At 42.3% G+C, this 24,602-nt stretch overlaps 1 protein-coding gene and 1 pseudogene across 2 annotated transcripts; one reads left to right on the forward strand and one right to left on the reverse strand.

Annotated features, from left to right (window-relative positions):
- Positions 1-256: 256 nt before the first annotated feature.
- Positions 257-17,232, reverse strand: SEC61A1 (Sec61 alpha 1 subunit (S. cerevisiae)). Of its 2 annotated transcripts, XM_006870491.1 has the most exons (12): positions 17,066-17,232; positions 16,740-16,807; positions 14,346-14,411; positions 14,180-14,258; positions 13,144-13,275; positions 11,492-11,601; positions 11,042-11,195; positions 3,748-3,908; positions 2,413-2,610; positions 2,025-2,216; positions 1,714-1,790; positions 257-499 (listed from the first exon to the last, which is right to left on the reverse strand). In XM_006870491.1, the coding sequence occupies exons 1-12, from the start codon at positions 17,070-17,072 to the stop codon at positions 313-315; spliced, it is 1,431 nt and encodes a 476-aa protein (XP_006870553.1). In that variant the 5' UTR covers positions 17,073-17,232; the 3' UTR covers positions 257-312. The 2 variants fall into 2 exon arrangements, with proteins under 2 accessions (XP_006870553.1, XP_006870554.1); XM_006870492.1 differs by lacking the exons at positions 14,346-14,411; positions 17,066-17,232 and having other exon boundaries at positions 313-499; positions 16,740-16,802.
- On the forward strand, positions 17,071-22,222 carry LOC102839753 (annotated as a pseudogene).
- The last annotated feature ends 2,380 nt before the right edge of the window (positions 22,223-24,602 follow it).

Consider the following 24,602-nt stretch of genomic DNA (forward strand, 5'->3'; position numbering starts at 1 on the left):
AAAATGGTAAATGGATACTCAAAGACAATCATCCACCATTTCTGGCCATCAGATGAATGAAAACCTCATTTCTAATTGTTTTTGCCAATGCCAAAATAAAGAGCTAAAATTCCAATTGGGAAATCCCTAGCACTGTACAAAGTGGAATGGAAGAATATGAAAGAATTCAAACCCTCTAGGAAAACAGAAGTGCCCATGCCACAGCAGCGACCCCCTGTGAGGAGAGCTCGCGCAGGGAGAAACTGCTGCTCCCCCTTCCCTTTCCGGGGACTCATGAGCAGCTCCTCTCCTCGGTCCATGGCGACACGTGGCTCAGAAAAGAAGAGCCCCCATGCTGCCCACCTCACTCTGCTCCTTTACAAATATTTCAAAGTACTGGTAGATGATTGTGACGGCGAGCAGAATTCCTGTTCCAGACCCGATGGCACCCAGGAAGTCAGCCAGGACCGAGAGGGCACCGATGCACAGCCCACCGAAGGCAGCGGCAGTGGGGATGTACCTGGGAGGAGAGGGGTGGTCTGCTCAATGCCATGTGATCCTGTCCATCACACCTGTCCAAAGCCACGAGATCCTGCCCATCTGTCACACGCTCCCAGCTAACAACTGGCAGTCTCAACAGACCTGCCCTGTGAGAGCCACCCTGATGTGTCCCTGCACAAGAGCTGATATATTCAGATCAAAACTGTACTGTCAGTAAGGGCTTCAGATGCATATAACACATCTTGATTTGCGCTGAAATGTGACCAGTGCAAATCAAGATGTGTTATATGCACATAACAGCTTGCAGACTTAGTTTAGAAAAAAAGAATGTGAAATACCTCAAGATTTCTCTTATATTGATTATAATCTGAAATGATTCTGAATACACTGGCTTAAATAAATTACATGATTAAAAATTCTACACATTTCTTTGCATTTTTAACGCAGCTACTAAAAAATGTTAGGATGTCATATGTGGCTCCAACTATATTTCTACTGAACAGTGCTGTAAATCTGAAGAAAATGAAGCAAATGGCCTACTGTCCCTATTGTTGTTATTAATTGCTTTTGAATCTGTTCCAACTTACAGGGACCCCATGTAAGGTTTCAGAGGAACAGCTGGTGAGTTTGAACCGCCGACTATGTGGTTATCCTATAGCACCAATTCACAGCACTGGTCTTTCTCATGATTGGTTACTTCCTTTATCTCCTGATGTACCCTTCCACCAACCCTGTTTTCCCATGTGCTAGTACTGATCTTCCCACAGGACCCTTCCTCTTGCTTTACCCAGCAGGTCCTTAGTGGGCATCGAGGCTTCTCAGGCTGGCCTCTGCTGGCCCCTCCAGCCTCACCTCCACCTTGGGGCCTGACCTACGTACTCTCAGACTTCATTATCAGATTGCTCACAGCTTGCCAGCTGCTAGCCCCTTAAAGAAGCTTGCCCTTCCTCCTGGAGCAGCCCCCTTTCAGAACCCTGCCTGCCTGAATGTAAGTGACGGTTCCATTGCAGCCTATGATGGTATTTCTCAGAGCCATGCCCTACCACCTTGTCTTTCTCTGTGTTGCTGTCCCCTCATTTCCAGCACTTAGTAGGTTTATCAATATTTAGTGACTATAAGGATGAGGTTTGATGAACCAGAGATTCTGACTCTTACTGGGACAACACATACCTGCTCTAGTCTAGTGTACTGTGTATGAATAGGAAACTGGGGGAATCTGGTCTAACTACTCACCGATTGAGCTCATGAACCATGGAAGTTTCTCGGTGGCCTCTCATCACCATCTGCTGCTCCTTTAGCTGCTTCGCAACCTGCATATTCGAAGTTAAGGAAAGATAAAATTTTGGTACATAGTTGTACCAAATATTTCTGGATTTTCTTCCCAAGCACTGAACAATATTTATGAATACAGATGCAAAATCTATTCAGAGAAAATGAGAAGTGCACTCAAACACTACTACACTACTGGGGTGACAAGTTGACACTCCACATACCAGTAGCAGGTAAGAATTAGTGCAAAGGTCTCCTTAGTAATTTACACTTACATCTTTGGCAGAGGAACCCGAGACTTCGATCCACGTTTTGGAGAAGAATGCACATGAGCCCAACATGAACACTATGTACACAATCGCGTGGACGGGGTCTTCTAATACAGATCCAAAAGACTCTGGAGGGGACAGGTAATAGCAGAGGCCACCAACTGGATAAGCACGTGCAGGGCCTCCGGAAGAAGTGTCCTGGAAAGAGCAGACAAAAAGCTTGTGATTGCCACTGCACACCAGGCAGTTCTGACTCACAGCAGCTTTCTTAGTGAGAAGGAAATGGAACATGCTGAATTTGCCAAGGGCACAATTATAAAGCATCTTTGGGTAAAATATTTGCAACTAGCCAGGACATTCACCAATGAATATACTTGAAAACAGTCACACTTACAGACCAAGTGCCCAGCAGGCTAACGAGCAGGTTGCCGCTGAAGCGTGCGGACAGCATCTGGGAGATGACATACAGGTTGGACACCAGGGCTGACTGCAGGATGATGGGAATGTTGGAGGTGTAGAAGAGCTTGATCGGGTAGGTGTTGTACTGGCCTCGGTAACGGGCTGACTTGATTGGCAGGTCCACCCGAAAGCCCTGAGAAGCCAAACAACAGAAACACCCTTTCACTGCCTACCACATTCCAACGTTAGGCAGACACATCAAACAGATGAGGATGGAACCCTGACCAATGGCTCTGGGACTCCACCTGAAAAGGTTCAAGAGCTTAAGACCCTTCCTTGTCTACTACTCCACAGAAGGTTCTAAGAAAGATTGGTTTAAAATGCACCAAAGGAAAGCACCGTGGAAGGATACCATTTTTGTGAAACACAAAGTCCATCAGGTTACATCATAGTTTATGTGAATGCAGACAAGCCTGGAAAGAGCCACACCAACACCTTCACAGTGCTCATCTCTTGTGATTCAGTATTCTCTGTACTTCCCTGTGCTTTGACAGGGGCCTCAGACAAAGATGACCATGCCGTCATCCAAAGAAGTACTTCTCTAGACTTTGAGACCCTTAGAGAATCATTTTTTACAGACTTCCAGTAACTAGAAGAGAGCTCAAAATATAGAGAATTTAATGTAAATTCTTAATAACATCACTGCAAATACTACCCAAGTACATAATTCCTCAGGCATCTGACTAAAAGTCTCAGCAGTAGTAGTGTCTGGTATAAAGATATTTTCACAAATACTAAATGACCCTTTCTACTACTCTCCCTGCTATTCAATGAATATCAGAACACAAAGTGAAGTAGATGATCAAAAAAAATCACACAGATTAATCCAATTACAAAAAAGCAACCAGTTGGTAACTTTAAAGGAATGGCCTTTTCTAAAATGAAGGGATTTTCTACAAAGTTTGGACAAGTAAAAGTGATGAGGTTTCAAAGTAGTCTTAACAGTCCTCTGAGTCAGATTCTGACGTTCCGTTTGCCTCACACAGCAAGAAAATACAGACCCTTAAAATACAGAACTTTTCATTTCTCTTAAATTAATAAGTACTTAAATGTCTCATAGAGCCAACCCAAGCAAACATGCCTTCAGAAACTTTAGATGTGCCTTACTGTTGTTTAGCTTGCAAGTCCCCATGACTTGACGGAGCACATCTGTCGAGCTCACTTGGAACCTGAATCCCTCTTAATGCTACAGAATCATTCCAGTCAGTACACACTAAGGCACCCTGAAACTGAGACCATCAAAATCCCCTGTGCTTGAATCTGGGCATACCTGAAAATAGATGACCACTGCAAAGACAAAGATGGTAGCTATCAGGTTCATGAGGTTGGGGAGATTCTGGCGGTAGAAGGCCTCTCGGAGGGCTCGGACTTTGTCAGTGCGCGTGGCCAGGAGATGGAACAGTGCAATGATGGCACCTTCAAACTCCATTCCTGTTGATGAAGGAAGAAACACACTGGGTAAAGGAACAAACAAGCAAATTAACTTGGCACTAGCTTCTTACAGGAGAAAACAAAGAAAAGTGTTAAACTGAGTTCTGGGATTTATCCACCACTCGCCTGTCAGTTTGTGGTACTGTAGCAGCTTGCCTACATACTGTGGTTCTAGAAACGATGCCACTGGTATTGGAACACGATTTTAAGTGACAGAAACAATGCTGGAGATGGCATAACAGAATTTTGCAAGACCAGCGATTTATTCACTGCAAATATTTTTTTTCAATAACATAATTGTGACCTTACAATATGGAATAAAAAGAAATTAAATTGACTATCTGTGGTGTGGTGCTGTAGAATAAGTACTGGACTACTAACTGTAAAGTCAACAGGTTCAAACCCACCAGCCACTCCTTGGAAACCCTACGTAGGGTTGCAGAGTTGGAACTGACTTAACATTATCTGTAGAAAAAAATGATGGAGAAGGTCAATATCATATAAGGCCATGGGTTGACTGCAGAACCATCAACTGTTCAAAGCAAGTTCCAGCTGAAGGTACAAAAAAATCAAAAACAAGTTCACAAGAGTCCAAGTATGACCTTGGATATATTCAACATAAACGTAGACAACATTTCAAGAAGCAATTTGACACACTGTAGACTTATGACTGAAGCTGGAGCCCCTTTGGTGCAATCGATTGCTTTTATGTAGTCTTGTAACTCCCAACAGATGACATGGGGTTATGGAGTCCTGGTGTGCCAACTGCAAGGTTGGCAGTTCAAACCTACTGACCTCTCCCTGGAAACCCTATGGACTGAACATCAGAGGAGATGACACCAATGACATCATATATAAAGAAACCAACAGGACATTTAAAAAAAAAAAGAAAGAAAGAAAAGACCAAGTGATAGCAGAAGAGGCTCTAAAAATTGCTCTTGAACACAGAAGGAAAAAAGCTGACCAGAAAATTTCAAAGGGCAGTTCAAGATGACAAAGTAGAGTATTATAATGAAACACCCAAAGATTTGGAGTTAGAAAAAACAAAAAGGGAAGAATATGCTCAGCATTTCTGAAGCTAAAAGAACTGAAGAAACAATTCAAGCCTAAGGTTGCAAGATTAAAGGATTTAGGAGTTCTGGAGCAGTGCTGTCGGATAAGCACTGACTGCTAACTGCAAGGTTGGCAGCTCAAATCTACCAGTTGCTCCTCAGAAACACTACACAAGGTTGGTATTAGTCAGAACTCAACGGCACTTGACAACAACAAAAGGGGTAAAATACTGAACAATGCAGGAAGCATCAAAAAAAAAAAAAAAAAAATGGAATACAGCCACTGTACTAAAAAGAGTTAGTTGATGTTCAGCCATTTCAAGAAGCAGCATATGACCAAAAACCTATAGAAATGAAGGAAGTAGTCCACACTGCACTGAAGGCATTAGTGAACAAGAAGGCTCCAGTACTCACTTGTCTATGCCAAGATATTTGGAAGACAGCTAACTGATCAACCAACTGAAGAGATCCATACTTGTACCAAAGAAAGGTGGTAACAACAAAATAAGGGAACTATCGAACATCACCAATATCGCACACAAGTCAAATTTTGCTAAAGAAAGTGTGAAGAACAGGAAAATTCCAGAACACTTAATTATGCTCATGCAGAATTTGTTTAAGTCAGGGTTTATTGTCTTACCATACTTGTTCAACCTAAAAGCTGAGCACATAATCTGAGAAGCACGACTACTTGAAGAACGTGGCATCAGGATTGAAGGAAGACTCATTAACAAACTGTAATGTGCAGGTGACATAACCTTGCTTGCTGAAAGCCAAGAGGATTTGAAGCAACTTAGTGATGAAGATCAAAGACTATAGCCTTCAGAGTGATGGCACCTCAACATCAAGAAATAAAACCCCTCGCAACTAGACCAATAAGCAACACTGTGAAAACAGAGAAAACAGAGAAGTTGTCAAGGATTTTGTTTTGCTTGGATCCACAATCAGCACCCATGAAGGCAGCAGCCAGTAAATCAAATTACTACACTGGGCAAATCTACTGCAAAAGATCTCATTAAAGTGTTCAAAAGCAAAAGTGTCACTTTGAGATCTAAGGTATGCTTGGTTTAATCCAAGGTATTTTTGTTCACCTCATATGCCTATGATGAAAGCTGGAAGATGAATAAGACCAAAGAACTAATGCCTTTGAATTATGTTGCTGGTGAAGAATACCGAATATACTATGGACTGCCAGGAGAACAAATATATCTGTCTTGCAAGAAGTATAGCCAGAATACTCCTTAGAAGGGAGGACTGCAACCTTTGTCTCATGTATTTTGGACATGTTGCCAGGAGGACACTGGAGAAGGACATCATGCTTGTTAGAGAGATGCTCAACATAATAGGCTGATACAGTGTCTGCAACAATGCGCTCAAAATAGCAAAGATAGTGAGGATGGAGCATGACTGGACAAAACTTGGTTTAGTTGTACACAGGGTCACTATGAGCTGGAATACACTCGATGATACTTAACAAGAAATTCAGGGTGATTCAGGTAACCATAGGATGGAACATGGACTTTCTCATCCCACAACTCTTACTTCTTTTATAGAAATGCCAAACTCAGAAATGGACTAAGGTGCTCTTGTGAATTGAGTCAATCCATCCTATTTTCACACATATCTAAGATAAAAGCCACCAAATATGAGAATGATGACCAATTACAAAATGAAAAAAGCAGGGTTTGCTGAACTCTAGTTGTAAAGGGTCCTACGTTGAAGGAGGGCTCCAGGTGGATAGAACCACTTTTCTAGAAAGCACAAGGAAAATTATCCATGCCAAGAGCTACAGGATGTCACCAACAAAGGGCGGGTTTATGTCCTTACACTGACTGTACAAGCAGAGGCAGTATGCATGTTCACCATGGGACCTGATCCAGACTAGAAACTGCTCTCTGTGCCAACCCCTACCTCCTTACCCTCACCCACCAAGCCAGTTCCAGAGGAGGCAGTCCTATAGAAGAACAGTAGGGAAAATGGCTTCTATGTGTCATTAGGAACTTTTGTTGCTGTTAAGTGCTGAGTCTGTTCCAACCCTTAACGACCCTGTAAAGGGTTTTCCAGTGTGCTTATCCTATAGCATCACACTAGGAATCCCATTAAGAAGAACTAGATGTTTTATAAACTGCCAAGAAACTTATATTGATGTGTTGTTGTTAAGTGCTGTTGAGTTAGTTCCAACTCATAGTGAACCTGTATAGGGTTTCCAAGGAGCAGCTGGTGCATCTGAATCACCAACCTTGTGACCTGACCTTGTAGTCCAACACATTATTCTGCAGTGCCACACCAGGACTCCTATATATGTTGTTGTTAAGTGCTGTTGAGTCGGTTCTGACCCACAGCAACCCTGAATAGGGTTTCTGAGAAGTAACTGGTGAGTAGAACCGCCAACCTTATGGTTCAAACTGACTTTGCAGTCTAGCACATTAACCCACAGCGTCACACCAGTACTCCTATGTGGTGGTGGTGGTTATGTGCTGTGGAGTCGGTTCTAACTCTTAGCGACCCTGCACAGGGTTTCTGAGGCTGTAAATCTTTACTGGAGCAGAAATCCTCAACTTTCTCCCGTGGAACAGCTGGTAGTTTTGAACTAACCTGGTGGTTCACAGCCTGATTTGTAACCACTACACTACCAGAGCTCTTTCCTGTATCTATGTTGTTGTTGTTAAGTGCCGTCGAGTCGGTTCCGACTCATAGCAACCCTGTACAGGGTTTCCGAGGCTGTAAATCTTTATGGAAGCAGAAAGCCTCGTTTTTCTCCTGCGGAGCAGCTGATAGTTTGGAACTGCTGACCTTGTGGTTCACAGCCAGATTCGTAACCACTACGCTACCAGAACTCCTTTCTTATATCTAGACAGATACTATAAAAGGTTAAAGAAATGCAAGCATTGCATTGCTGTGGAATCTATGTTATTCCAACACAGCGTTAACTATCCAACAACAGAATAAGTTGGACAACTACACCCTATCCCCCTGTGCTAATTTACTGGCAGGAAGCTAACTTAATTTTCAGAAACGTGTGCGCACGTACATGCACCAAGGTACTGCTGTGACAGCATTTTCCTTGTTTCTCACATATGCTAGCTAGAACCCGCTGCTGCTTCTCCCAAAGCCACCAGATGTGGCTTCTTTGAAACACTGTCCTTACTATCAGTGGTTTCCTCATCTACTTTGGGACTGTCTTTCATCAGCTCCCACTCTCCCTGCCTTTTTGGTCATCTGTGACGATACTGGCCTGTCTCCTCAATGTATAGAATTCAGAGATGCTAAGGAAGTGGCCAGGACAAGCCTGCTCTTTCACAGAGGTGGAGGCCCAAGTCAAAAGGAATTTCTTCTAAGCCCTATGGTCTACATGCTCTGCCCACCCCAAACACTCCTCTTTCCTTTTCATTCTGTACTAGCTGCATATGCCAGTTCTTGAACACATTAAGTACATACCACCTCAGGGCTTTTGTACTTGCTGGTCCTTCCAAACATACTTCCTCCTGATTAGTCAGTCTAAACCTGCAGCAAGCGTCTCACTGCACCCCAATCACCTTTCTTGACTTTATTTTCATTTAGGATAACACTTGACAAATGGATAACACATGTTTTAACTACTCTGAATTCTCAATGCCTATGACAGATGCTGGCACATAATAGGCAGCTAATAGACATTTGTGGAATGAAAAGTTACTTAAAAGCAATGCCAGGATTAGGTCCTAGCTTTCCTAACTGGTGACATAATTATTTCTTCAAATTCATCGCCTGCTGAATCCCTGGGAATAAGACAAAATCTCTAAGTTTCTAGTGTTACTGCAGGGACAAAGTTTTATATTGCCATTGTCCCTTCTAATTCTGTTTGGGTGTTTTGTACCTGTCAGGGAAACACAATGATCACTGTCAGAGCTGAGGGGCCTCAGTCCACAATGTATTTCCTGGGTCCACCAGAAGCTGAAGCAGTTAGCCTAGACACCTGTGCTTTCTGCCCAGGCCAGGGCTCAGCCCCCTCAATTCCACTCCTTTCCTTTCCCAAATCCGCAGGAGCTGTGTGTGCCTGCATAGCCTTGCTAGGTGCCCTCCCTGCCTGCACCTTCTTTCCAGCAGGGCCCAAACACTGCCCACTGACAGCTGATTCTTACGTACACACCTGGGGATCTGATTAAAATGTAGATTCAGATTCAGCATACGTGGGGCAGAAAGGTAAACTCTCAGCAGGGGTCAAACTGGAATGAACTAGTTTGCAGACTCTGCTAGTTCTTAATTTAATGCCAGAAACAAATGTGCCTTTGTATCTTAGTTTTTCACTACCCTTTTGAAAGTTCCTTTATCCTATCAATAAAACCTTCTCTTCTCTCATGCTTCTCAAACTGGGATAACTGCAACAATAAACCCTCTGCATGGAGCAGATTTAGTCTCATAGTGACTGTAAAGGACAAAACACAATTGCTCCGTAAGAAAGGTTGTAAATCATTATGCGAGCAGACAGTCTTATATTTTTCTCCTGCGGGGCTGGTGGGTTTGAACAAGCCACCTTGCAGTTAGGAACCCAATACTTAATCCACAATACCCAGCTGTTTTTTTTCTGCCTCCAATCCAGAATTCATTCCTGTCAAACTGTTTTTTACCACCTCACTGGGGAGTCTCTAGGATGGACTGTGGCTTCCTTTGCCAGTTGCTATCAGGCTTCCATACCTTTACAAAGTGCCTTCTCTTCCCTTCTGCTCTGATACCACTTTATAACTCAGCACATCCCCCAGACTAGGTCTTGCCATATACCGTAACTACCATTATCCCTTCATCCTCCTAGCTTTTCACAATCACAACTCAAGAACCCTGCCTTCTGTCTCCCAGTTTCTCCCAATTTGCACTGGACTTTCTGAAATCTCAACTGCAAGATTGATTTCAACCAGTAAGGCTGGCAGCTCAAACTCACTAGCCACTCCTCGGAAACCTTATACAAGGGTCACTATGGGTAAGAGCCGACTTGATGACAATTAACAACAGGAAGTGCCCAAGAAAGAAACCACATCTGATCTTGCTCACTCTTTCCTAAGGTTCTGCAGACATTTCCCACCTCCAGTAACAGTCTTCTGTTATAATTTGTTGGGTAACTGATGAGGCCTGCATTCATCCAGGGATCTGTTTTGTGTCACTAATGAGATTATAGGAGTCCTGGTGTGGTGCTATAGGATAAATTGCAAGGTCGGCAGTTCAAACCCACTAGTTGCTCCCTAGAAGGGTTGCTATGAGTCGGAACCAACAAGACAGCACTTAGCAACAGTGTGATTATATGGTCTCTGGAGGCACGGAATTCTGTTTCTAGCAATTGAATAAATATTTCTCACAGGACTGCTGAATGAGAAACATACTTAGTGATGAAAAAGTTAATCTTTCTTAGTAAGTTTTACTCTAAACATTCTGAAAAACAAGTTTTCCACAGCATTCTTATGGATTTAAAGAAAAATACTAACATCTGACAAGCATCTACTATTTTGTGGTACTTTATTTTGACTATTGTGATTCTGGCAACCAAGGTTCGGAGGGGAAGGAATGTATCTGAAATCACATATGTAGCTACTAAATGGAACAGGCAAGTTTGAACAGGGTTGAACTTCTTAAGCCCAGGCCTCTTTTGTACAGATGGCCTTTATATGACCAAGTGTGTTGCTTCAGTAATCTCATTTTTGTAAGTTTACTCATTGAGCGCAACTTCAAAAATATGAATAAATGAATGTACAAGGATGGCCACTATCTAATGTTTGTCATACCAAATAGGGGGACAAAGAAAAAAGGTGATGACCTAAATGTCCATCAGAAGACTGACTAAAATAGTGCTGCTTCATCCTACCACTGGAAGTTCATGCTGTGTTACAAGAATGAGGCAGGGGTATGTGTTCTGGGATGGCCAATGTTTAGGGCATACTCTTACGTGAAAAATCGATTATGCAACATAATGAATCTAATGTTTTTAGAATGTTTGCAGATGTACCTAAAATGGAAGTGGTTTTCAGTGGACTAGGGGAACTTATCCTTTTTAACCTTCATACATATCAATACTTTTTATGGAACCCTGTCACAAGGAAAGTCGAGGCCCCTTACCTCGGCCAGTGTTGACAGTGGTGGGGCTGAATGCTTTCCACACAATGGTCTCACAGATGTTGGTTGCAATAAAGAGGGAAATACCGGAGCCTAGGCCGTACCCTTTCTGCAGGAGTTCATCTAGTAGGAGGACAATTAATCCAGCAACAAAAAGCTGTAAAGATAAAAGTAAAGAAACCCAAATAAACAATGCATTATTATTGCTCACCATGGCCACGGTTCTTCCTTTCTTCAACATCAGGCTTTCTGTTACAAATCCTGTAGGCTAGGTCAGTGCCCATTCTCAGTCAGGTATTGGGAGTATAGTGTCCCTCTTGTGAGTTTAAAGGGAAAACACAAGGCCTTTGACTTCTCGGGAAGATTCTCTTCTAAATGTGTAGTTTAGGCTTGTCGTTTGAGATGTGAAGTGTGAAGGGCTAGTCAGCAGGGGAATGTTAGCATAGCAATTACCTGGATGGTGATTAACAGGCAGATTCCAGCACCCATTTCAGAAGGGTCCCCATACATTCCGGTCATCACATACACGATAGACTGGCCAATAGTTATAATCATGCCAAATACTAGAAATCAAAAGAAAACTGTGTTCTCCAAGCGAGGTACTACATGGTATTAAAGTAAACAATTACTGAACACCAACTGGGTAACAGGCGCCATGGAATAGAAAGATGAAAATACTAAAACTGTCTACAAGGAACCTGTCTAGGAAACATCCAATCATTTAACTCCATCAAAAATACACAAAAACACAGATGGCGTTCAACAAAGGCATACTAGCTCTTTAGTTTCACCTTTTCCTAAATCAACTTATCTGATTTGTGTACAGCAAATCAGGGAGAAAAATTCTTGAAGAAAACATCCAGAGGCACATAATTTGGTGATGTCCCAAACCCCCAGCACTCAAATTCTTCATCAGACCACTTGGATAACTCACACACCTAGTCACCTCTGTAGCAGCAGCGGAGCAAACAGATCCCTGCTCCCAGTTCTATTTAGTATGTTTTTAAGGGGAAAACCCCACAATGCTATCAATTTACTTACTATTCACACTTCCTCTGCTACTAAGCTATTTTGAAATAGCATTCCTTTTTGTACACTCTCCTTCTTATATCTTGAATTGGAACTGCCAGATATTTAAAGCTTCCACAATACTACATGGGTCTGTAAGTATGGGTTAGTGCTTTTAATTTCAGTTTCCCTGCTTATTTTGCCGTGTAAAATAAAAATTTACTTCAAAGACCATCAAATGTGTCCCTATTTGACTTTTACAAAGTTCTTAGTAGTAGTGAATTCTTAAGGCTGGAGAATGTTAAAAACTGTCAAGAGCAAAGAGAAAACAGGTGTTTTATGCTTTTGAAAAATACTGCATGTACAATATATATACTTTTAGATCCTGATTTATGCCCCAAACTGACAGATTTAAATTAGATCTGTTTTTCTCACTCAATTTAATCTACCACTTTAAGATTGGTAAAACACACTGGTGTGGAAGAAAATATGACTGTACTGGAAACAATACAGTATAATTTTCTAATTCATTTATTTCAGTCAATAGTAACAGAGTGAACAAGTTTAATACTGCTGACGGGTCATTGTGCTAGTAACCCTATTAGCCATGACACAAATACTATTACTCCCATTTTTAAGGATACACAACCCAAGAGTTGTCATCTAAGTCATACAACTAGTAGACAGTAGATTGGCTTTTCTCCTAAGTTAAATCTTTATAAACTCTCAGAAGAAAAAAAACACATTTCCCACATAACTGTTATGTGCTAAGCAATGTGAGAGATATTCTATACACATTATTTGATTTAATCCTCACAGCAACTCTGAAGTAAGTCTTAATTCGTAAATGCTGAAGAAATTGACACTTCGAGAACAAACAGATATCCAGGGGCCTGTGAAGTGCCTGGGGTAACTGAGGTTGAAATGCCAAAAGTGCTCTTTATTCCACTTGGTCTCTGGGACCACTCTCAATACTCCTCTTATCCTTGCTGTTAGCAGCCCATCCCAAGTGCCTTCTCATAGAAGACTCCTCCAACTATGTAACACATTCATATTCCCAACTAGAATTATAAGACATCACTCACAGTCTCACTTACACTTTTGGGCTCCGTTGAAGAGAGCTCGGTCTTTTGGGGTGTCACCAACTTCAATTATTTTTGCCCCAGCCAAAAGTTGCATGATCAGGCCAGAAGTCACAATGGGGGAGATACCCAGCTCCATCAATGTGCCTTGAGGTAAGTAAGGGAGAAACAAACAAGCAATCTTAGCTTAGAAAAGCGAAACATTATTAAGAAAATGCTAACATTTGACTTGGTACTCCTTACACGAATTCAGTGTATTTCACTTTAGCAACATTTAATTGAGAGACTTACACCAAAATACCAATGATTAGTATATAACTCAATTCATCCTGGTCAGCCTGCCAGGCAATGTCTCATTCTATTGAGGAAGTTGCATGGCATTGAAACAAATTGCTGCATTTATGTTCACCGTAACAGATCCATTTTGCTGTTACAGAGATAAGGAAGATTTACCTCTCCATCAACCAGTAAAAAAGGATAATGTTCAAATAATTTCCAGAGTCTGGAATGGGGGTCCGTACAATTATAGTTGTGAACAAACCTCTACTTCCATTATGCTAAAATGAATTAATCAAACATCTCAATACTAACATTTCAAAATCCTCCAAAAGGTAACTAGTTAGAGTATACAAAGTGTTACATACTATTTTTGATACAGATGGAAAAATATGCAGCTAAGAAATGAATTCCATATTCTAAAGAATCTGTTATCAAACACAGGACAGGTAGAAATGTCATCATAACCCGTGTTTAAAAAGCATTTTAGTATCCCATGTTTTATATTCTTTACAACACAGATTTAGCTTGCTACTAAAATTTTTATATTGCATTCAAACATAATTCCAAATATAAAATGCCTTGGCTCGGTCTGGAATCCAGTATTTCATAAAGCTATTCAGCACTGCACACCAACATTTTCACTCTTATTTTCTCAAGTTACATTCTTCACACTCTCTGAACTCAACATACAGCCAAAATCTATGAACTTATTTAAATTAGGCAGTTAAGGCCATTTTGGACAGAGAAAAGGCCCACAGAGTCAGAGTCCTACCTCTGTTAGAGGCTAGAATCACCCTCATCCAATAGAAAGGATCAGCTGAATCTGATGACATAATACCAAATAGGGGAATCTGGAAACAAGCAAACAGAAAAGTTGTCAACACACTAGATGCAGCCCATCCTTGTGGAGCAACAGTGGGACACAAAACTGTGTTTACCTGGCAGCATACTAAGAAGATAAAGAGTGTGATAGCAGTCCACAGCACTTTCTCTTTAAACTGAATCTATAAAAGAGAATGAAGTTAAGTAAGTTAAACAAGTAATTGTCATAAGCAAATTATAAAAATGGATTCAGACACTGCCCCGTCCCTGTTCATAGAGAAGCCTTGAACAACTTGCACCACGTACTGTGCACTTTGTGTGTACAAAGTCTTCACAGACATCACCTCATTTAATTCTCATATCACACGGCATAGTCACAGCTCTTTATAAGGTGAGAACACGTTTTAGAGAGCTAACTGATTGTTGCTGCTGTTGGGGTTAGGATCGATTCGCATTCATGGCGATCCTAAATGTGCCTAACACTGCCAGTGCTCCTAATGTGGTGAAAAGTCATGGAACTCTTTTCCTCGAGATTGTTCCCTTTCCCGCCTGTCTCCCTGCCACACAAAATTAGGTCAAGACGTCATTTCATACTAAACTGCGATGCAAAAAGCTTTCGCTGAAATGATTCTCTAAGGAAAAAGTAGTAGACAAATTTGATAAGATTCCACATTTTTAATGACCTGGTCTCTTCTATATACAACTAAATACAACACAGAAACTTCAAAAGATCTTTATATCCGAGTCTTATCTACTCTACATCTCGAATGGCCCCAATCCATCCTCAACTTCTACCATACCACCACAATGTTTCCCTGTATCGCAACAGTCTCTAAACCATATTCTCAACCCTCTACTTTATTGCCAAAGCAATCTTCTAACTTGTCTAGCCCTTTCCACTCATTTATTGGCAGGATAAGCCCTGGACAGCAAGGCTGTTTGAACCACAAGGTTAGAGGTTCAAACTCACCAGTCGCACCTCAGAAACCAGCACTAACAGTAACAGCTACTCTTACGTTCTATCAACACTCAACCACATACAACACCCCTTCCCAATACACTACACAGTCTCTTTTTCTTTGCCTTTGTACACTATATATTCCTTCTGTGTGAAATTTTTTCCTTAATTTCTTCCAAAAAAAAAAAAAATTAATTCTTTTCTGAATCACTACCAATCCCTTGTACATACTTCTGTACTTACCACACTTAGTTACAAGACCCAAGACCTTACAGCTATTAAAGAAAAGAGGTTGTGTGAGGAGTGAAACCCATCCATTAAGCTTGTGGGGGAGCAGGGAGCGGTGTAACTCACTAGGGAAATTAGTCTGTTAAAGGCAACACACATATGTGAGGCATTTATGTAAAATGATTTTAAGTTTAACTAAGCGTCTAGGTTGGTGTCAGTTATAAACATACGATTGCATTACCTAAAAAAAAAAAAAAAAAAAAAGTTTTATTATTCATTCTTTTTAACTTAAGAACATAGCGAAGTCTTTTTTTTCATTGCTTAACAACTTTACTTATATGGGCAACACTCACTATCTTGATAAGGATCAAAGATAGTTGGACAGTTGTATCTTTCCTTGTTTTAATGTCTGCTATAAAAAAAAGCTCTAAGGAGCTCTGGTAGCGTAGTGGTTATGAATCACGCAGCTAATCTTATGGTCAGCAGTTCAAAACTACCTGCCATTCCATGGGAGAAAGATGAGGCTTTCTGCTCCCGTAAAGATTCACAGCCTCGGAAACCCTGTACAGGGTCGTTATCAGTTGGAACCGACTCCGCGGCACATAACAACATTAAAAAAAAGCTCTAGTTAAGGAGCCCAGATAGCGTAGTGGTTACGATTCAGGCTGCTAATCTCAAGGTCAGCAGTTCAAAACTACCAACCATTCCGTGGGAGAAAAGATGAGGCGTTCTGTTCCCATAAAGATTTACAGCCTTAGAAACCTCATGCAGGGTCACTACGATTTGGAATCAACTCCAAGGTACATAACGACCATATAAAAAAAGCAGACTTTATTCTCCCGTTTGTATAGAAGGAATGAAGGAAGGTGCTCCGGGTTGAGAAAAGCACCAGGTTGCTAAAAGGACTGCCCTTAACTCCTTTTAGCAGCTGGCTACAAAGAGCATCTCCTAGAGAAACTCGCAATGATCTGAGCCTGGCAGGGGTCTAGAAAGAACGGTAACTCAATCTGGGTCTCTAGATTGAGGTTTTTGAGGCCAGGATCTAGTTTTTAGGGGCAGGGAAAACCCGACGCTTTGCTTAATGAAAGCAACATAGATAAACGATAGTCCAATAACGCACGGCGATTTCAGCTGAAATCTCTACACGGCCAGGTCACCTTTCTAGACCCCTTAGGAACATCATAGTACACACAACGATACTCCAGGGGGAAGAGAGGGAAAGAGTGCCATCTGGCGTGTTGAAGCCATTTTTAATTGTAATGTAAACTTGAAGTGCCTAGACATTTTTACAAAGCCTTCTTTTAGAGCCATTTGGGGAACTTACCTTCCTCTCTGGCTTCTGAATTTCCGGCAGGATGACACAGAAGGGCTTGATGACTTCCAGAAATTTGACTTGAAGGGGAGAAAAAAGAGGAGTTAAGACATACAGAAGCTACCCGTGAAACCTTCGGCCCATGATGAGTTAAAGCAGGGAAGAGAGTAAGAAGAACGTGGGGGCCCGCAGGGCCAGGAATGGGGAGAGGGTGTGTGAGAACCCAGGTCTGTGGGCACCTGGGCAGGCCGGGCCGATGGGCGCCTGAACAGACGGGTGAAGGAAAAGGGGGGTCTGATTTGTTCCGGCAGTGCCCGGGCTGCCCCCGAGGGACTCACTCGCCATGGCGTCGGTTGCTCCGATTCCGTATCCCGCTCCAGCTCCGCACCACTCGGAGAGAGGCGACGCTGCCCGCGGCTGAGCCCACTCGCGTGCGCTGCTTTTCTGCCGAGAGACACGTCAGTGTAGCCCCGCAGCGAGCGGCGGGGCGCAAGGCGGGGCCAGGTCAGACCGTAGGCCGCTTCCGCTTCCTGCCACGCGTGCGCTCCAACAGGTCGGCGAGCCGTGCCGTCTCCCTGAGACCACAATTCCCGGCATGCAGTGGAGTTCCGGCGCCTGTCGGGAAGACGGTGCTTAGTCCGCGGAGTAAGCCGGGGCGCGGAGCACGCTGGGACTAGGGGTGTGTGGCAACGATGACTTACAACGCGAGAGGGCGTGGGGAGGCGACTGTTGCATCTCTAGACACACACGAGGTACGGGCTGTGGAGAAACTGAGGCAAACGCAAGCCGCCGTCTCCGCGCGCAGCCTTGCGACCCGGGTCACTTCCAAACTCATCACAGCGCCTACAACTCTTTGTAGTTAGTGAACTATGTTTTGTCCGCAGCCTCTCTAGACTGTAAGCTCCTTTGGGCAGGGGCCATGTCTGTCGTGTTTGCTACTTGTCGTGTTTGCTGACGCCAGTGCTCAGCACGTAGATGTTTGGTCGTTGTCTGTTGACTGGGGCGCAAGCTGGTGCCAACCGAGCACTCAGCAAACCCTTAGTTTGCCTCCTGCCATCTAACGACGAATGGGATGAGTTCTTGAAGAGACAAATGGTCGGGAAAGAGCTGGCAGTTTAGGAAATGGCCTGGCCCACTGGAGTATGCCGGAAGGCCTGGAGGAGTAGCTTTTGTGCCCCACTTGGCGGATGCTGATCAGAAGGAATGAAGGAAGGTGCTTCGGTTGAGGAAGCAGTAATGAGCATGACCGTGTGAATGTCCAGGGCTACAGAAAAGGCCAATGGATTGGGCAAAGAATGCTGGTCTGGTGAATTTGGAGTTTGTTTTCAAGGCATAGAACATAGGATTGATGTTAGGTGCCGTCAAGTTGGTTACGGCCTTATGCACAACAACACGAAACACTACCTGGTCCTGTGCCATCCAGAAGGACTGATCTGTCCTGATTACATGCGGAAAGTATGAGAGGCGAAGTCTGGCCAGCCTGGCTTCTAAGGAGCATTCTGGCTGTACTTCTTCCAACACAGATTTGCCTGTTCTTCTGGTAGTTCAAGGTACTTTCAATAGGCTCCTCCAATACCATATTTGGAGTCCCGGTGTGGCGCTGTGGGTTAATGCATTGGACAGCAAAGCCGGTTTGAACTGCAAAGTTGGCTGTTCAAGCTCACCAGCTGCTCCTTGGAAACCCTATATAGGGTTGCTATGGGGCACTTAACAATACCACCACCACCATAATTTAAATGCATCGACTAATCAGAGATAGAACATGGTTAGTAATCTAAGAGAAATAGGCTATGGTGAGCATTGCTGGCTAGGTATGGATTAGGGAAGGTTTCAAGCAGGTTAAGTCCTGACGTGTAGAGGTGGCAAGATCCTGATGTAGTACAATAGGATCAGCACTGGACTGCCAAACACAAGTTCGGCAGTTCAAACTCAACAGCTGCTCCTCGAAACCTAATATAGGGTTCCTATGAGTCAGAACCAACTGGACAGCACTTAACAAGAATTTACTTGTTATTTTCCCTCCTATTCCTAGTGAACCACTAGGTTTACAGTTCAAACCCACCTTCTGCTTCTTAGAAATCCTATATATAGGGTCACTATGAGTCAGAACAGAGTCAACGGCACTAAACATTTCCTAGAAGGTAGACAGGTTTTGTAAATCATCTCAGGAATTTTGGTAAGAAGGAAATTCAGGTGATTATAGGGGACAGGCAGGTATGAATAGATGAGGTAGGTATATCCATCCCCCACACCATAGACTGTTCATCTAGAGCTACTTCTGAAATGAACCCTGTTCTTAGTTCCAGGACCACTGATAATCTCTTTCGGAGTTCTTGATGAATTAAATTCAGCAGACAGACCAGAGCTGATATTTAGACAATATATACCCTGTGCCATACTAATGGTTAGCATATTGAAATAGTCCATAATACACAGTTGAGTGGTTGGTATTAATCACACCAACTATAAGTTTGGTTATTTGCTAGAAGAACTCACTGAAAATGAGTGAGAAGAACTCACTGCAACTTATTAAAGTAAAAGGATAAAATTTAAAGCTCCAAGGGAAGAGGTGGGTAGGGCAGAGTCCAGGTGAGTTCAAGTTTGGAGCTTTCTGTTACCTTGTTCCAGTTGAGTTGTGGACAGTGCTAGCATCAGGTGACAATATATACAAAGTATATAGACTCACCTGATTGTGGGATCCAGAATTTTTATTGGTTGTGTCAGCATGGCCAAGGTGGCACTGTAAGATTAGCACTGACTGCTGCCATGGCTAACCTTAGCCTCCAGTACTTCTAGTGGTTAAGCTGACACCAAGTAGCTCAAAGCCTGCAATGTAAATCACTGGTAGCATTGACACCCACCAGCCACTCCTCAGAAACCCTATACAGGGTTACTGAGTTGGAACCAACTCTACAGCATTTGACAACAACACAGAGCTTGAGGTGGTGGGGTATGGTAATAGGACACATTTAAACACTAGAAAGATCATGGTTCTTACCACCATCAGCTGATTTTCTTGAATAAATGTTTCTGGAGTGCTGCAGCTTTTTGTTTAATTTTCAGAATTCTGAAGCCATTTTCTGAGTTTTCTTGTTGCTTTTATGGAAGAGAGAATTTTTAGAAGTCCTTGCTTCACCAGTGACATCTGCCACAGGAAGAAAATGTAGAAACAACAGCATGGTTTCATTCCGTGTAGGAGTAAATGGTCTCCATATATCAATTTCTCTTGATTACACATTTATTTTGCCCCATCCAAGCCAAAACTATTGCATCGAGTCACCTCCCACTCATAGTGACCCAATAGGACAGAGTAGAACTACTCCATAGTGTTTTGAAGACTGAAATTTGTACGGAAGCACACTGCCTCATCTTTCTCAGAGGGTTTGAACTGCTGACCTAGTGGTTAGCAGTCAATCACTTAACCAGTGTACCACCAGGGGTCTTATTTTGCCTCAATGTGTAATAGTCATAATGGTGCCTGACCATGAGGCTTACAAAAGGAGCTTCCATTTGGAATTGTTGTTAGTTTTATTTTTTTGTGTGTGTGGTTCCTATTTCTATTCTACCCACGTTCCTATTCCTTCTCAACTTTGTCCTTAGGTAAATATTGCCCTTTTGATTTAGAATAATTGACCTTTCCGTGGTGAGCATACCTTACTTGTGTTGTTTTCCCCATAATTGTCTTGAAGATTGTAAGTTGTGTTTTATATATAGTAAGTATGGCTCCTATTATACAGAAATATGTTGACAAATTCTGACCTTTTAGTCTCAGTTTTTTTTCTTTTCCTGCTGGGCGGCTGGTGGGAGTCAGTTGTGTATAAATAGTGCCTTGGATTGTGTGCAGTTAGCTGCGTGCACTCTGTAACACCTGTATCCCCATCTCAGGAAATCACATTAGAAGTGCAAATGAGTTCAATATAATTTATACAAAAGCAAATCGTTACTAACAAATTCCTCACAATGATCTAGTCACATGTGAGATCCTGTATAATTTGCTCACTGTAGAAATTATGCTTACTGGAAAATCTGTTCTTCCATGTTGAGAATAAATGAAATATACTAGTGTTGTGAGGTATCTTCCATGAGTTGGTTCTATATACAGCAGAGTAAAACATGGCCCTGCCCTAGCCATCCCTACAATTGGTGCTTCTTTTGAATCCATTGTTGTAGCCATGGTGACTCAAAATTCTCAAACTCTTTTGTTATTTTATTGTTAAAAGTATATCAAGCAAAACATCTACGAACTCAACAATTTCTACATGCACAATTCAGAGGCATTGATTACTACATTTTTTAAAGTTGTGTAACTGTTCTCATCCTTCTTTTCTGAGTTGTCTCTTTTCCCATGGACATAAATGTTAGGATCTATGGAGCTGGTGGTGTCAATTTGACAATAGGTATTGATAGTTCTTTAAAAGAACACAGTGCTCAGTAGACTGACAGAGGAAGAGGCCAGCTAGCTGTTGCTGGGGATTGAGTAGGAGCCCCTGGGCGTGTAGCAGCCTCATAGGGTTGGGTGGGCTGGTAAGCCGACGTGGAGGTGTAGGCAACTGAGGAATGCGTGGGATAGGGTCCGGGACAGAGTAACCATGGCCCCCACACAACCTGGGCACCTTCTGCCTGTTGCTGCTGTATGTCATCGAGCTGTGATTGCCGCGTTCTGTCAGATAGTGAGAAATAGAAACACTATGATACTTATGGTGAACAGGGATTAAAAGACAGGCATCAGAGCTTCCATGGAGACATTTTTTTCATGCTTCTTTGGAGATTTTGGTTTCATGTTTGGAGGAACACCATGTCAGCAAGACAGAAATATTCCCAGAGGAAGTAATATCATTATACATCTAGAAGTCACTTTAGAAGAAGTGTATGCAGGAAATTTTGTAGAAGTAATTAGAAACAAACCTGTGACAAGACAGGCACTTGGCAAATGAAAATGGAACTGTCGGCAAGAGATGCGAACTACCCAGCTAGGGCTCTTCCAAATGACCAGGAGTTGGTCTGTGATGAGTGCCCTAATGTCAAACTAGTGAATGAAGATTGAACTCTGGAGGTAGAAATCGAACTTGGCATGAGAGATGGCATGGAGTACCTCTTTATTGGAGAAGGTGAGCCTCACGTGGATGTAGAACCAGGAGACACGCTTCCAAATCAGAGTTGTCAAGCACCCACATCTTTGAAAGAAGAGATGACTTATACACAAATGTTACAATCTCACTGATTGAGTCTCTGGTTGGCTTTGAGATGGATATTTCTTACTTAGATGGTCACAGGGTACATGTTTCCCAGGATAAGATCACAGGCCAGGAGCCAAGCTATGGAAGAAAGGGGAAGGGCTCCTCAGCTTTGACAACAACAAGAAGTGCTCTTTGATAATCACTTTCGATGTGGATTTTCCAAAAGAACAGTTAATAGAGGAAACAAGAGAAGATATCAAACAGCTACTTAAGCAAGGATCAAAGGAGAAGGTATACAATGAACCGCAAGGATATTAAGCATGAATAAAATTGGACTTTGTTTAAAATAAGAGAATCAGAGATATTTATTATCTGTAGGATTTTCATGTGTGTGTTCTTGTTTTATTTTCAATAAAAGATGAGGCTTTCTGCTCCCGTAAATATTTACAGCCTCAGAAACCCTGTACAGGGATGCTATGAGTTGAAACTGACTCCACAGCACATAACAGCAACAAGTTTGACTTAATTTGTGTTTTTTGTTCTAATGATCGTCATGAAATGAATAAGAGGGTTTAAGAATTTGTCTATTTGCATTCAGAAAACAATGGCCAGCAGAAAGTTTAATAATATCTCACCCTTTGGGAACGTAATGTCTGGTGCTGCTGCCTGAGTTTCAAGAATTAAAGCCACAAGAGGACTCCAGGAGCAGAAGAAACACAATGTACAGGGTTGAAGTGAATTGTTAGCGATTCCATTCAAAATGCCAACTGGCGAAGTCTGTTTTAAAATACATTTTGTTGTTACTTTAAAAAAAAAAAAAAACGAGAACAGTGCTCAAGGTAAACATTTTTTTTACTACTCAAGTTAAATTACTATTTGGTTTAAAGAAGACTTCAGGGGATGTTTTTGGTTTTAAGGTTTAAAAATTATGTCAGGCTGTCTTAAAAATTATGTCAGGCTGTCTTATGAATATTGGTTTCCCTTGCCTACTATTGTAAAATAGACACTTGAGTGGGATAGAAAGTAATACTGGGAAAGATGATTACAGAAAGCTTGCAAACTCATCTTTAGCTTATAACTGACTAGAATACCTAAAAGGAGCTCTAGAACTTGCCCAGTGAAATAAGCTTTTTGTGGAGCCTTTTCAGTGTATAGGTCCTTAGGTGGAATCCTGAGCCCCATCCAGAACCTTCTGAGGTGGGACATTCCCACTAGAAAGGACAAGCAGACAGCCTGGAACAGCTAGAGCAACAGAAGATACATCTTCAAAGAAAGATCAACAGGAAAAATCCAAAACAAAAATGGCAGTATGATTGGCTACAACAAGAACAAGTAAGTTGTTTGCCAGGGAGCCATCAAGGCAAGCAATCAAGTTTCTTAAGGATAAACTCCTCTCCAAGAGAAACTCAAAGGGAACACATAAGCAGGCATGTAAGCTTGCTGGTGACCACATTGGTCTGCTGGTGAGAGGAAGAGGGGGAAAGGCAGCAATGAAGAAATGGGCTGAGTTCAACCACATTCCATAGACTCCCGTTGACCTGGAGATGAGAGAGAGAAGAGGAAGGGCTGGTTGGTCCAAAGTGTGATGAGGTCTGGGGACTCCTGAGCCCACGGACAAGGACATAGCCTTGGAGGGCTAGAGCTGAGAGTGAAGCATCCAGCTAATATGAAATAATGAGAAATGCACAAGAATGCCCACGTTTGCAGTTAATACCTATTTAACTTAGCCTCGATGGCTTGATAATCAGAACTCGACTAGAAGAAGATCAAAACAATTTTTGATAGAGGAAATGAGTGTAAATTGCTACAATTTGATGAACGTGACCTGTACTTATGGCTGTTGTTTTGTTGTTACATGCTGTTGAGTTGGTTCTGACCCATAGAGACCCTGTATAGGGTTTCCTAGGAGCAGCTGGTGAGCTTGAACTGTCGACCTTGCAGTTAAAACGACTTTGCAGTCTGGCACATTAACCCACAGTGCCACACCAGGCTCAACTTATGGCTGTAGTAGCTCAGAATACCAACTGAGAGGGAATGAGCTTTCAATCAAGTATCAATCCTATCCTCTTTGTATACAGGTTAGATAGGGATGGGCAACTTAGACTTTGGTTACTTAAAATGAGGGGGCGATAAAGACATTAAGTGACTGGCTTATAAGTTTTCAGGAGTGAATTTAGTTTAAGAGTGTGCCCGGGAAGGTACAGTACCCACTGAATAGTTTTCATCTTGTCTAGATGGGTCTGGTGAAAAGAGATGAAGATAAGATTCTTATGATTCCATAGCTATGAGTAATTGTTATCATGACTAATTGCAACTGTCACAACTGTAAAGGTAGAAGTTTTGTAACAAAAACAAAGACTGTAATCCTAAAGTCCAGGAACAGAGGACACTAGGACCTTCAAGGGAGAAGAGCACAAGCAGAATGTGGGACCTTATTCAGAGAAGCCCTGACAACAGAGATGGAGGCAGAGATGAGGACATGCAGAGAGGGAGCAGCTGAGGGCTTTGGACTCATGGAAAGAGAGGGACAGGGTGCTGGCAGCCAGGAGGCAGGCTTACAGAATGTGCCCTTTGGTTGTTTATTATATATTCCTGAGTGTTTTTGTCTACAACCCCACAACAACAACAACAAAAAACACCCCAAAAACAGGGAATGGGAAGCAAATGCATGGAGGAGATTGTAGTCATTGCAGTGAAA

This window comes from Chrysochloris asiatica, unplaced genomic scaffold (assembly GCF_000296735.1).
Source record: "Chrysochloris asiatica unplaced genomic scaffold, ChrAsi1.0 scaffold00142, whole genome shotgun sequence".
NCBI lineage: Eukaryota > Metazoa > Chordata > Mammalia > Afrosoricida > Chrysochloridae > Chrysochloris > Chrysochloris asiatica.

Bases quoted from the DNA above. Each gene is read 5' to 3' on its own strand.
- SEC61A1 (XM_006870491.1), bottom strand. The intron at 2,611-3,747 runs GTATGCCCAGAT...TTGGCTTCTCAG, and splicing joins CAGTGGTCATCTATTTTCAG to GGCTTTCGGGTGGACCTGCC. The intron at 500-1,713 runs GTGAGTAGTTAG...CTCTCCTCCCAG, and splicing joins ATGGTTCATGAGCTCAATCG to GTACATCCCCACTGCCGCTG.